The sequence below is a fragment of the Podarcis liolepis genome, assembly GCF_965112155.1.
Source record: "Podarcis liolepis genome assembly, chromosome: 2".
Lineage (NCBI taxonomy): Eukaryota > Metazoa > Chordata > Lepidosauria > Squamata > Lacertidae > Podarcis > Podarcis liolepis.
In genome coordinates, this window is record NC_139555.1 from 21742521 (window position 1) to 21756270 (window position 13750).

At 48.2% G+C, this 13750-nt stretch overlaps 1 protein-coding gene across 15 annotated transcripts in view; it reads left to right on the forward strand.

Moving 5' to 3' along the window:
* Positions 1-13750, forward strand: part of KMT2D (lysine methyltransferase 2D) — a 110026-nt gene that overhangs the window by 45723 nt on the left and 50553 nt on the right. For 13 of the 15 annotated variants that reach the window (XM_083489722.1, XM_083489713.1, XM_083489720.1 and 10 more), the window contains 9 exons: positions 2312-2359; positions 2623-2862; positions 5165-5311; positions 5400-5516; positions 7333-7469; positions 9540-9723; positions 10434-10514; positions 12684-12800; positions 13139-13315. In XM_083489722.1, the coding sequence (XP_083345848.1) occupies positions 2312-2359; positions 2623-2862; positions 5165-5311; positions 5400-5516; positions 7333-7469; positions 9540-9723; positions 10434-10514; positions 12684-12800; positions 13139-13315 (1248 nt within the window). The remainder of the gene's footprint in view (positions 1-2311; positions 2360-2622; positions 2863-5164; positions 5312-5399; positions 5517-7332; positions 7470-9539; positions 9724-10433; positions 10515-12683; positions 12801-13138; positions 13316-13750) is intronic. The other 2 variants (XM_083489715.1, XM_083489717.1) reach the window with 2 other exon arrangements.

Below are 13750 nucleotides of genomic sequence, written 5' to 3' on the forward strand. Positions count from 1 at the left end.
AGCGAGGCAACTCGAAAACGAAAAAACCTTTCGTTTTGCGAGTTTTTCGTCTCGCGGGCCGTTCGTCTTGCGGGGCACCACTGTATTGCCCAAAACCAGTTTAAAGTCCATATCATGATAACTGATTTTTATAGCTTTTGACCTGCCAACATATTTTGAATTCCGATGTGTGTTAGGGTTGGGCAATATATTATCCAAAACCGGTTTCACTTCCATATCGTGATATTGGTTCATAATTCTTGACCTGGCAACAGAACACGAATCATGCGCTGTGTGCTCCATGCAAAAATCACCATGTGGGGGGAAAGCATGAAGCCAGACAGCGTTGTGGTCTAAACCACTGAGCCTCTTGGGCTTGCCGATCAGAAGGTCGGCGGTTTGAATCCCCGCGACGGGGTGAGCTCCCATTGCTCGGTCCCTGGTCCTGCCAACCTAGCAGTTCGAAAGCACGTCAAAGTGCAAATAGATAAATAGGTAGCGCTGCAGTGGGAAGGTAAACGGCGTTTCCGTGCGCTCTGCTTCGCCGTCACGGTGTTCCGTTGCACCAGAAGTGGTTTAGTCATGCTGGCCCCATTACCTGGAAAGCTTTCTGTGGACAAACGCCAGCTCCCTCGGCCTGAAAGCGAAATGAGCGCCGCAACGCTATAGTCGCCTTTGACTGGACTTAACTGTCCAGGGGTCTTTTGCCTACATAGTACCGCCCTAAACATTGTGATATATCGGTACATCACAATGTTTAGCTGGTGATATATATGACGATGATGAAAACCAGGTATCACCCAGCCCTACTTCCCACAATTCCTCCAGCATAGTGTTGCTGCATGGCATTGTGGGAAGCTGCCTCTCCTAGCTGCTGCCACCTCATTGTGGGAAGCTGCTCATTAGTGTGCAGCTACTACTGCTGTCCACCCTTACAGCTCTCAGATGACTAAAGCCATCAAGGGGCCCACTAACTCACCGGAGGACACTGTGCCAAAGGGACCCTCAAATCCTGAGCTGGCTCTGGGGAGGATTTCAGTGATGTTCAAAATTTGGGAGGGCATCTTAGGTCTACTTCCACTATGCATAATAATAATAATAATAATAATAATAATAATAATAATAATAAAGGTTGAGTATTCCTGTGGTTCTATATCCTGAACCACACCACGCACACGGAAGAGGGATGTGTCGGAATACTTGATTTGCAGGTGTTCAGAAAATCTTTACGGGGAAAACACTTAAGGGTGCCTAAAGACCCAAAACAGCCCCGTAATCACTGAATGGCAAGGAATGTTGAGAAGGAATAAAATGGGAGACAGAGTGTGGGTGGAGGGAATAGAATGGAGAAGCTCGAAGAGGAGGACTGTGAAACGTAGATATATACAAAGGGTACATAGAACCATCTCTGTGTTTGGAGAGGCTGCTTTCTAGTTTAGCAGTTTCCCAGTGTCATGGAAAAGAGAGCTGCCCTAGACAGAAATTGAGGAAGCCAAGAATTGGATGTGGAATAGTGTAACCCAGGGGTTGTCAACCTGGTCCCTACTGCCCACTAATGGGCGTTTCAGGATTCTAGGTGGGCAGTAGGGGGTTCTACGGCACAAGCTGAATCTTCCTTCCATCGAGCACTGGTGGACAGTAAGGAAATTTGACTACCCCTGGTACAACCTGTAGACTTGCCCTCCAAATGTTGGTGTGCAGGAGATTCTCATTGTCAGTTAATGGTAGCTGCTTATTTTGAAATGGAAATTGGAACAAGTACATAAGCCATTGCTGCACGAGGACTTCAGCAAGGTATTTTGGGGTGAGTGGGTATGAAACAGTAGAAGATAAGTGGGGCAAAGGGGCTGAGGATGGCGGTCAGCTAAACGTGGTAGAGAGGTTTGTGGATATTATGGCGCAGTGTGTAATACCACTGACATTGCTTGGGGTTGGGTGTGTTTCAGGCACATAGGGAATGCAGGTGAAGGAGCAGATTGAAGGTGAAAGGTTGAGTGAATAAATGATGCACATTTTTTTGGGGGGGAGGAATTATCTTATTATTATTTTCAATTTTATACATTTCAATAATTTGACAATCATTTCAACATTTCAAAGCTCGACTTCCTTCCCCCTCTTTCTGCGGTTCCTTAAATTTATTTCTAACATTTTCTGCATATCCAAATTAACTTAATTTGCTCGTTTATCCATCTGCTTTAAGTAGATACTCTTATAAAAATGGAATTACCCGTCCTAAATGTTGTGGGAAGTACACACAGACACAAAATACTGAATACATACCCTTTCTAACATCCCTTTTTGGGGGTCTCTCTCTCTCTCTCTCTGTTTAAAGTTCCGGTCCCCCCTCCAGAAATTATTCCGGTGAAGATCAAGGAGCCGGGTAAGTTTCTTTCTCATTTGTGCTCTATAATCTCAGGCATTGCACCCAGATACTTATTTCTGAGCCTGGAATCAATGTAGGCTCAGGTCCTTCTGAATTACTGCTGTCAACTGTAGGGGGGATGTCAAAAAAGAAAAAGGGGGGGTATATAGTGGATGAAAGGAGGGGAAGAAATTAATGCTCAGGCCGGTTCTCCACAAGGATGCGCAGTGGCACCATGCTGGTTTGGCCCTGCCTACCAAGTTTCACCCTCTCCCCCACAGAGCCCCAGTATTTTCGCTTTGAAGGCGTCTGGCTGACAGAGACGGGCATGGCGGTGTTGCGGAACCTGTCCTTGTCTCCACTGCACAAGCGCCGGCCGCGCAAGACCCCGACGACCCCGACGACGCCACGGCCGCTGGGTGCGCTCAATGGCGAAGGTGTGCTGGATGGGGTTGACCCCTTGGGCCCCGAAGAGAAAAAGGAGGGCGATGTGGAGGGAGACGAGATCCTGAAAGCTGAAGGTTTGTTCCATCCCCACCACCTTCGAGGGAGTGTGGGGTAAAGTATTGTGGAGGGAATTTCTTCATTGTTTGGTGCTTTACTCTGGTTTTATCATTGTCGGAAGCTGCCCAGAATGGCTGGGGCAACGCAGTGTCAGAATCGGCTTCCTCCCCCATGGCAGTAGATAAGCAGAACAAAGGAAAATGAGTCATCTTACCAGTTAGAATCTTTAATAACCACAGCAAGAGACAACACAATGCATCTCTCTAGCATGGCGGTGCTCCCAATTAAGGTCACTCCCCTCTACGTCACTCCTACGCCTGAGTTTGTACCCTCTGTGCTTTCTATTCTGCCACTTTCTCAGCTCTCCTTGACCTTGGGGAGAGTGGATGAATGCTTTCCAGAGACAGTGAATCTGTTAACCCCTCTCTTCCAGCGTTTCTTCTCCTGGCTGTTCCCCATCCAGTATTTCCCAGCTTCTGCCTTCTGAACTATGTCCCTCTGCAAACCACTGTTCCAAATCTATACTGTCCTCCTGCTCCTGGGAAGATTCAGGATTAGGATCAAGAGGAGGGGGTGGCTCCCACCATTCCCCCTCAGTGCAGCCCTCCTCAGCACGGTCCCTGACACCCAGTCAGATGGGCGGCAAGCAAGCAAACAACAAAAGCAAATACTATTAATATTAATATTAAAGCTCCAGTATACCTATACTGGGACGCGGGTGGCGCTGTGGGTTAAACCACAGAGCCTAGGACTTGCCGATCAGAAGGTTGGCGGTTCGAATCCCCGCAATGGGGTGAGCTCCTGTTGCTCGGTCCCTGCTCCTGCCAACCTAGCAGTTCGAAAGCACATCAAAGTGCAAGTAGATAAATAGGTACCACTCCGGCGGGAAGGTAAACGGCGTTTCCGTACGCTGCTCTGGTTTGCCAGAAGCGGCTTAGTCATGCTGGCCAATAAAGCGAGATGAGCGCTGCAACCCCAGAGTCGCCCGCTGCTGGACCTAATGGTCAGGGGTCCCTTTACCTTTACCTATACCTATAGTGCAGTATTGATATATATATATTGTCATCCATTTAGTCAGTACTGCCAACCCTGGGTGGTGATACAAGTTAGAATGCGGTTCTCTGGGGACTTGGGCTCCAAGGTACTTCCTTGCGCAATGAAGAACTCTCCAAACTGGTGGTTTTGGGGAGGTGGAATCTGGATCTTCTTACTGAGCCACAGTTCCTCCTCTTCCAAACTTGGTTAAAAAAAACACCAACATGCTAGATCAACCACTGCTTGTAATCTGTATTACGTAATCTCTTGAGAATGAATATGTTTATAGGTTGGTTGTAATCTGGGAGGCAGCACAGGTGTCCTGTTCTAGAAATTGACTAGTGTGGGAAAGTTTTTTGTTGTGATGGAGCGTATATGATGCAGAAGTCTAGGTGGTGGTCGTTGATAGTGGGGTAGAAGCAAATGTGGGGTGCTTTTGTAGATCAAGTTGTCCAAGGTCCCAAATTTCAAGAAACTGAAAGTACAGAAGTGTTGCTTTTATGGACCTGGGAACTATTTGAGGAGGAATACAGGGGGGAGAGACTAATAATAATAATAATAATAATAATAATAATATTTTTATCTTTATTGTCATTGCCCCCTTCGGGGACAACGAAATTACTTGACTGCTCCATAAAAACACTAATTAAACAATACAGTATAAAACAGCAAGGGAGATTAGATGACTTTCAAAGTCCGGGCTTCCCATTCAGGGCCGAGATCACTCTGGGGAAGAAGCTGTTCTTGAGACGGCTCGTTCTTGTCTTCATCGTCCTGTATCTCCGTCCCGACGGCAAGAGCTCGAAGAGACAGTGACCAGGATGGGATGGATCTTTTACTATGCCCAGTGCCTTTCTATGGCACCTTGTGGCATAAATCTGCTCTAAGGTGGAGAGTGGGCAGCCAACAATGCTCTCTGCTGCCTTAACAACCCTGCACAACCCCATCCTGTCCTGGGTAGTACAGCTTCCGTACCACACACATAAGCCATAAGTGAGCACGCTCTCAATGGCACAGTGATAGAAGGCAAGCAGCAGTTATCTGGTAACCTTCCACATACTGTTCCTGGGGTTGGCAAGTTGTGTGTGTGTGTGTACATGTGCAAATGTATGTGAGAGTTCAGTTAGGTGCCTGCACACAGCACACAAAGGCGCATGCGTGATGCAACAGAAAGGAGGACTGGTGCTCGTGCGGAATCGTATTCCATGGGGAAAATTATACTGAGGTACCTTTGGGTAAGGAATATTGCATTCGCCCATATTCTCATTCCTTGTCCGCCTGCAGTCAGCGTTGAACACATGGAGTGCGAGATCAAATTGGAAGCCCCTGCTACCCCGGAGAGGGAAGCCGCAGCCGAGGCCGATTTGGCGAAGGGTCTTCTGGAAGACTCTGAGGAGGTCAAGAAGCGGAAGCGGAAGCCATATCGCCCAGGTGAGTGTTGTGTGCCTGGGCCAGGCCTTTGGAGCAGAAATGGTCCCTTCTCGTCTTGTTGACTCGCCTCTCCTCTGCCCTGGGACAGGTATCGGAGGGTTCATGGTGCGGCAGCGGAAATCCCACACCCGCTTGAAAAAGGGCTCGGCCGCCTTGGCAGAAGCCTCTCGCGAGTCGACCGGTGCTGAGGGACATCCAGAGGAGGGTAAGGGCACTGCTTGTGTATTTTGTTCCCCCGTATTCATTGTGGCGCTGTGGGTCAAACCACAGAGCCTAGGACTTGCCGATCAGAAGGTCGGCAGTTCAAATCCCCGCGATGGGGTGAGCTCCCTTTGCTCGGCCCCTGCTCCTGCCAACTTAGCAGTTCAAAAGCACGTCAAAGTGCAAGTAGATAAATAGGTACCGCTCCGGCGGGAAGGTAAATGGCGTTTCCGTGCGCTACTCTGGTTTGCCAGAAGCGGCTTAGTCATGCTGGCCACATGACCCAGAAGCTGTACGCCGGCTCCCTCGGCCAATAAAGCGAGATGAGCACCGCAACCCCAGAGTTGGCCACGACTGGACCTAATAGTCAGCGGTCCCTTTACCTTTACCTTTATTCGTTGCTTGGGTTGGTACGGGATGTTGTTTCCTATTTTAGTATCTTAACAGTGGGGTATGTCTTTGAAAACAAAACTCTTTCCATGTATGTCTCAGTCCACAGTCTGAGAATCCCACATCCAAAATCTTGCTATTGAAATGAGGTGCTTTTTGCATCTATTTAGTTAGCTGCACCAAGTTTTCAAACATGCAGAAGATTGTACATACAAAACAAAACAAAAACCAGGAAAAGTTTCTCTCAAACCTTCAGACCTCCCTCCATCCCTCCCTCCATGGGTTCTGTTTCTAAATTCCCCCCCCCCACATCTTTTACTGTAGTCTGTCTATTATATATCCATCATATCCAGAGTTCATGTTACTTTACAAGTGTCATCATATTCCTGCCAGTGATTTCAACTGCTTACACTGGTCTCTCAGATATGTTAAAAAGTTATTCCAGTCTTTCACAAATAGTTGGTCTTCCTGGTTTCTGATCTTTCCCGTCAGTCTTGCCATTTCAGCATATTTCATCAGCTTGGTCTGCCATTCTTCTGTGGTCGGTACTTTTTCTTCTTCCCATCTCTGGGCTAAAAGCATCCTTGCTGCTGTCATTGCATACATAAACAGTCTTTTCTTTTCCTTTTTTAAATAAATCTTTATTAAAATAAAAACATACAATGAAGGTAGGTATAACAAAGTTAAGTACAAAAAAAACCCCATCACGACGTAAAAACAAGAAAAAAATTGAAAAAAGAAAAGAGAAACAAAGATTTATACATCATGCTTATCAAATACATTTTTATTTGACAGTCTTTTCTTTTCTTATGGTAGTTCCACACCTATACTTCCTAACAAAAAAGCCTCTGGTTTTTTGACAAAAATTATCTTAATTATCTTCCCCCCCCCAATTGTGTATCATTTCCCAGAATACTTTTACCACCCCACATGACCACCACATACGATAGAAAGCACCTTCTTTCTTTTTACATTTCCAACACACATTTGAACTGGTTCTGCACATTTTTGCTGCTTTACTGGGTGTCAAATCCCAACGGCACATCATTTTCATATACCGTATTTTTTGCACCATAACACTTTTTTCCTCCTAGAAAGTAAGGGGAAATGTCTGTGCGTGTTATGGAGGGAATGCCTACGGGTGGCATGCCTACAGATTTTCCTCCTCTAAAAACTACGTGCGTGTTATGGTCGGGTGCGTGTTATAGAGCGAAAAATACGGTAATTTTTCTTTCAACGGACAGCAGGCTGTCAGTTTCAAACCCAATGGGGGTGGTGGTCTAGCCCAGTCTGGAGGGGGCTGCAGGTTCCCCACCGCAGCCGTAAAAGTAGCCTGAAATCCGGAGAGCTGGTTCGCTCGCTGCTCCCACCCTTGCTTACCTGAAATTCAAAGAGACGCTCATATCTGCTCCAACTTGCCTCCACGCCAGGGGCTCAACCCAACCCGCCTGCTGAAGTCCCCGCGGAGGGCATCGCTGAGCAGGGAGTGGTTGAGGGTGACGAGAAGAAGAAACGGCGGGGCAGGAAGAAGAGCAAGCTAGAGGACATGTTCCCTGCCTACCTTCAGGTAAGAGGGACATGCAGGTTGATTGGTTACCTTCGTGGACTGGAGGAGAAAACGCTTCTCTCTTAAGTGCGGCCAGGTGCCGTTTTGCTTCTCGGTTTCATTCGGAAGCTCTGCTGTCCAAACTGGGAAGGGGAGGAAGTTGTGGACAGTTGTGCGGTGAGATGTTCAGTTGCAGACTGAAGGTTTGCAAAAGCAGAGTAGAATAATAGAATATTCAGAGTTGGATGGGACCCCCCCGGTTCATCTAGTCCAGCCCCCTGCAATGCAGGAATCTCTGCTAAAGCATCCAGGACAGGTGGCCACCCAACCTCTGCTTAAAAACTTCCAAGGAGAGTCCTCAGCCTCCCAAGGTAGACCGTTCCACTGTCAGACAGCTCTTACTCTTATTAGAGTTGCTGAATAATAATTATATAAGTGAGGTACAGGCTGAAGTGAGGTACAGACCCCTAACCCAAAATGTATAATATTGATTGGTTGAATTTATATACAGTGGTACAGTGGTACCTCGCAAGACGAAAAGAATCCGTTCTGTGATTCTCTTCGTCTAGCGGTTTTTTCGTCTTGCGAAGCAAGCCCATTGACGGATTAGAGGATTAGCGCTATTAGCGGCTTTTAGCGGCTTATCGGCTTATCGGATCAGCTGATAAGCGGCTTAGCGGCTTAGAAAAAGGGGGGGGGAAGGAAAAATCCCGCAGGAACTCGCAAGACATTTTCGTCTTGCGAAGCAAGCCCATAGGAGATTCGTTTTGCGAAGCACCTCCAAAACGGAAAACTCTTTCGTCTAGCGAGTTTTCCGTCTTGCGAGGCATTCGTCTTGCGGGGCACCACTGTACCTCTAGTGACGAACTTAATTCGTTCCGGAGGTCTGTACCGCCCCATACAGGAGGCCTCAGGGCGGTTCACAGAAGAAAATGAAAATATGCAACCACAATACAGTCATACCTCGGGTTACAGACGCTTTGGGTTGTGCGATTTCGGGTTGCACACTGCGCCGAACCCGGAAGTACCAGAACGGGTTACTTCCGGGTTTCGGCGCTTGCTCATGCGCAGAAGCACCAAATTGCAACCTGCGCATGCGCAGACACGGCGCTGCGGATTGCGAACGTGCTTCCCTCACGGATCACGTTCGCAATCCGAGCATCCACTGTATATATATCATCAAAGTAAAAACAGCAACCCAATGACAGTATAGTCTAATTAGGCTGTAGAATCTTGTCTTTTGGCAATTTATCTTTAAAAGACGGCTATGGAGAATGAGAACACCTTGCCATTTGTGTGAGTTGCTGCTGCCGCTGCTGCTGCTAATCAGTAATACTGTGTCAACCCTACAGATACAATTTCATTCTTGCAATTCATTCCCAAGGGTGGGGGTGGGGGGTGGGTCTGGCAAGCGCAGAATTTCCTCGAGAGGGAATAGAGGGAGAAAAAATAGGTATTAATTTTGCCTAATACAGTGGAACCTTGTTTCTCGAATTTAATCCATCCCAGGAGTCCGTTTGACTCACAAAACTGTTCGAAAACCAAGGCGCAGCTTCCAATTGGCTGCAAAAGCTTCCTGTTCCCAAGCGGAAGCCGCGCCGGACATTCGGCTTCGAAGAAATATTTGCAAACTGGAACACTTATGGGTTTGCGGCATTGGAGAGCCAATACAGTCATACCTCGGGTTAAATACGCTTCGAGTTGAGCGCATTCGAGGTGCGTTCCGCGGCAACCCGGAAGTAATGGAGTGCGTTACTTCTGGGTTTCGCCGCTTGCGCATGCGCAGAAGCGGAGAAAAGCAACACGCGCATGCGCAGACGTGCCGTCGCTAGATACATTTACCTCTAGATGTGAACAGGGCTCCAAAACGGATCCCGTTCGTATCTAGAGGTACCACTGTATGTTCTAGAGCCAAGCCATTCAAGAATCCAGGTACCACTGTATGAGCAAATATAGAGTTTGGGTGTGTGCTTTTGTTCATTTTGGGCCAGAGGGGTTGGAGGTTAGCTTTCCAGGGAGGCCCAGTTTTTTTACTCGGAATATACCATCTCATTCTGTTCTTTCGGTTCCTTCTCTCACCTCTTTTGACAGGAAGCCTTTTTTGGAAAGGCCCTCCTAGACCTGAGCAGAAAGGCACTGCTGGCAGCCGGCGGTGTGGGTGGGGATGGAACTGCCCACCCTCCCGTTGGCCAGGGGGCTCCCAGGCCCAAGGTGGACTTCAGCATGCTTCAGAAAGGACCGGTGGACGGGAAAGACCCTTCGGTTCAGCCCAAAGGTATGAGCTGTGCTTATTCGACTTGTCAGTGACTTGAAGTGCAAAGGTCAGAACATATAAAGACATAAGCTGAAATAACTTACCAGACACTCCTGAGATTCAAAAGAAGCAGGAGCAATTAAAAAAAGCCGAACATTCTGCTACCTGAGCTTCAGCTCAGCCAAGTTACACAGCTTTGTGTAACCCAAGAGGTGAGGAACTGGATTCAGTACCCAGGCTTTACCCTCAGTAAACAGATCTCTAGTTGATTGAAGTAGATTTATTAGAATAGAGTTTGCTTTTTTTTTTTGCTGCTGCATCACACTGTTGATCATTGAAAGCTTGAGGTCCACCAAGACCTCTAGATCCTTTTCACAGGTACTGCTAGTAAACCAGGTGTCCCCCATCCTATATTTGTGCATCTGGTTCTTCCTGGCTAAGTGCAGGAACTTACCTTTGCCCCTCACCGGTTGGAGAGCAGTCAAAACTTTCCTGGGGCACTTCACGATAACCAAACAACAGACAAGGCGAAGCTTGATCCCAGTTTGATGGATGTCTAGCCACTTCCGCCTCAATCATTTGTCCCGGTGTCAGATTAAAGCGTTCAGCGAATCCATTGGTCTGCTGGAAGTAAGCAGAAGATGCTCGCTTCCAGCTGCCCACCACATATTTGGGGTCAGCTTGGCCGCCAGTCCTAGACCTTGGTTCGACAAAAAACCCTCTTCTTCCAGGGGATGAATGTGTTGACAGCAGGGAGGCAGTAGCCCCAGAAAACAACTTGAAAACTGCTGATGCCAAGACTGAAAATACCGGTGAGTACGAGTTCTTCAGAGGAGCGTAAAAGCTGGGGGGGTATACTTCTGCCTTATGAGGGGGCTGTGCTAGATTGCTAGGAAGAACACGAAGCAGCTTCTTTTGGCACATTTAGTCCTGTGTTAATCTGCACAGTGTAATGTAATTGTGGTTTAGGTAAAAGTAAAGAACCCCTGGACGGTTAAGTCCAGTCAAAGGTGACTATGTCAAAGGTGGGAATGCGGGTGGCGCTGTGATCTAAACCACTGAGCCTCTTGGACTTGCCAGTCAGAAGGTTGGCGGTTCGAATCCCCATGACGAAGTGATCTCCTGTTGCTCTGTCCCAGCTCCTGCCAACCTAGCAGTTCGAAAGCAGGCCAGTGCAAGTAGATAAATAGGTACCACTGAGGCGGGAAGGTAAATGGTGTTTCTGTGCACTGCTCTGGTTCGCCAGAAGCGGCTTAGTCATGCTGGCCACATGACCCGGAAAGCTGTCTGCGGACAAACGCCGGCTCCCTCAGGCTGAAAAGCGAGATGAGGTCCGCAACCCCATAGTCGCCTTTGACTGGACTTAACTGTCCAGGGGTCCTTTACCTTTAGTTGTAAATTGCTTTCCTAAAATCTCAAAAGTCAACCAGAGCGGGGTTAAGTCTTGTCTCCCCGAATCCTGATAATGCTCTGGTTTTTTAGGCCTTGTGTATATGAGGTGAATAAATTTTGTGGGTGTGTGTAAACGAGATCACATTTTAATTGGCATGTTCAAATCCTGTGATTTACATTGTCTAAATCCAGTTCTGGCAAACTGACCGTAGAAGGTGCCAGGAAGGGACTTGTCCCTGTTCTGAAGTGACCACTTCCTTGCACTTTTGAGAAACTCGAGTTGCCCTGTGTTGGGTCAGACATGTTGGTCCACCTGTCTCAGCATGGTGTACCCCAGATTCTATTGGACCTCTTACTCCTAACGGCACACTCCAGGTCTCCCCCACCAAAGCTATTTGCCTCGCCCAAAACCAGGTTGGGGAATTGCTGCTAATGCCCTGGGAAGTAAGTACTGCTTAAAATGCTGCTAAAATAAACTTTAAAATGAAAACCGGAAATGTGATGCAAATTTTAAAAGGTACCAATGAGAGCTGCGTCCCCAAATCCATGATATCCAGTAAAATAAATTTGCACGTATTTCCAATGCTGACGTAATCTTATAATAATTGGAATTATGCAGTGTGCTCTGGTGTTCTCCTCCCTTCTTCTTTTGATTGCGTCGGGAAGGCAACACACAGCAAAAGGAGTCACTTAGGGAAGCACCGGCCGTAACATGTTCCCAGCAGCCCACCCTCATTGGGAGGAATTTTCCGCTGATGCAAAAAGGAGCAGAGATCAGTCGAAGAGTAGCCCCGTATCAGAGCACCTGATTCTTGCCATTGCTAATGGCCCCTCCCTTTTTGAAATAATTTTTATTTGATTCTACCAATACAAATTAATTACAACACCAAATACATATCCATAAAATGAGATTTCTCTGAATCTCAAGACTCCCCACCCCATGGGTTCTATTGTCAACATTCCCAACTGCATATTATTTCATAGTCTATGTTTTGTACCTATTCATATTGTCCATAGTACATATTTGTTACATTACAAGTGAGATTTAAATCCTGCTAACGTTTTCATCTGCTCACAGTGATCTCCTAAATAAATTATAAACTTTCCCCATTCTTTCTTGAATTTCTTGTCTTCTTGGTCTCTGAGTCAGTTTTGCCATTTCACAATAGTCTAACAGCTTAGTTTGCCATTCCTCTCTGGTACGGACTCTTCCTTCTTTCCATCTCTGGGCTAGTAGCATCCCTGCTGCTGTTGTTGCATACATAGTCTTTTCTGTTCCTTTGGAGTGTCGGTACCTATAATTCCTAATAGAAAGGCTTCTGGTTTTTTTACTTGGAACGTCAGAAGGGAGTGCCTTGCTTCCTTGGCCTGTGTCAGCTGCCACGGTAATGATGCCAAGCTGCAAGCGAGGTGGAAGCAAAGTTACCCGGGTTGCTTCCCGTATCGCTGCAAGTGTAGCGAGGCGGGTTTATCTCCCTGCTTCCAGCGGAGGAGATGATCCTTCCCGACGCGTTTTTGGGAGCGCAGGCACCTTCCCTGTCCCTGCGCTGATGGGCTTGGCGGCGGTCTTCTTGTTTTTGCTCCTGCAGGCACAGAAGAGCAGATGGTGCCCAAGACCTCTCCAGACCCTACAGGTGCCGAGAACCCAGCCACACCCCCGGGGGAGGGGGTGCTCAGCTCCGACCTTGACAAAATCCCCACTGAAGGTCAGGCGGGCCCTTTGAATAGACCCTTCTGCCCCCCCATCTCCCTGCCAAGGATCTACCCCTCTGTGGAAAGCAAGGGAGAGGCCGGGAGTCGGGAAACCTCGGCTTCCTCTCCGCTCTAGAATGAGGGGTAGATGCTAGCGGCTACGAAAAGGAAGCGCGGTCGCTGCTCCATAACCGGCGCACCTCTCTCTATTTTAACCTCCCCCGCTTGCAATTCAGCCTGCCCTTACTGGAGACCGATGAGTTCCGCCACCCGGCTGAGGTGGTTGCTCTCTTGGATGGGCTTTTGCCGCCTGTTGTTCCACTGTGGCTTTCCCGCCCCCTTTTCCCCACAGAGCTGCCCAAAATGGAGAGCAAGGACGTCCAGCAGCTCTTCAAAGACGTCCTGGGGTCTGCAGAGCGAGAGCAGCAACAGCAGCAGCAGCAGCTCAACTGCATTGGGGCGGAAGCTGAGGCCGGAGGCCTTCGGGACCCGAGCCGCTCGCAGCTGGGCCAAAGGCCTTTCCTGCAAGGTGAGCTTCCACGCCCAGGTTGGTGGGCCACGAGTCACATTTTCCTCTCTGTCTCTCCCGCCCCCTTCAGATGTTTTGCTTAATGTTACTTTTAAGTTCCGGGACGTGGGTGGCACTGTGGGTTAAACCACAGGGCCTAGGACTCCCGTTGCTCGGTCCCTGCTCCTGCCACCTAGCAGTTCGAAAACACGTCAAAGTGCAAGTAGATAAATAGGTACTGGTCCAGCGGGAAGGTAAACGGTGTTTCCATGCACTGCTCTGGTTCGCGGCTTAGTCATGCTGGCCACATGACCCGGAAGCTGTACGCCGGCTCCCTCGGCCAATAAAGCGAGATGAGCGCCACAACCCCAGAGTCGGCCACGACTGGACCTAATGGTCAGGGGTCCCTTTACCTTTACTTTTATGTTGCTAAGTATTGAAAAATATCCTAGCCGC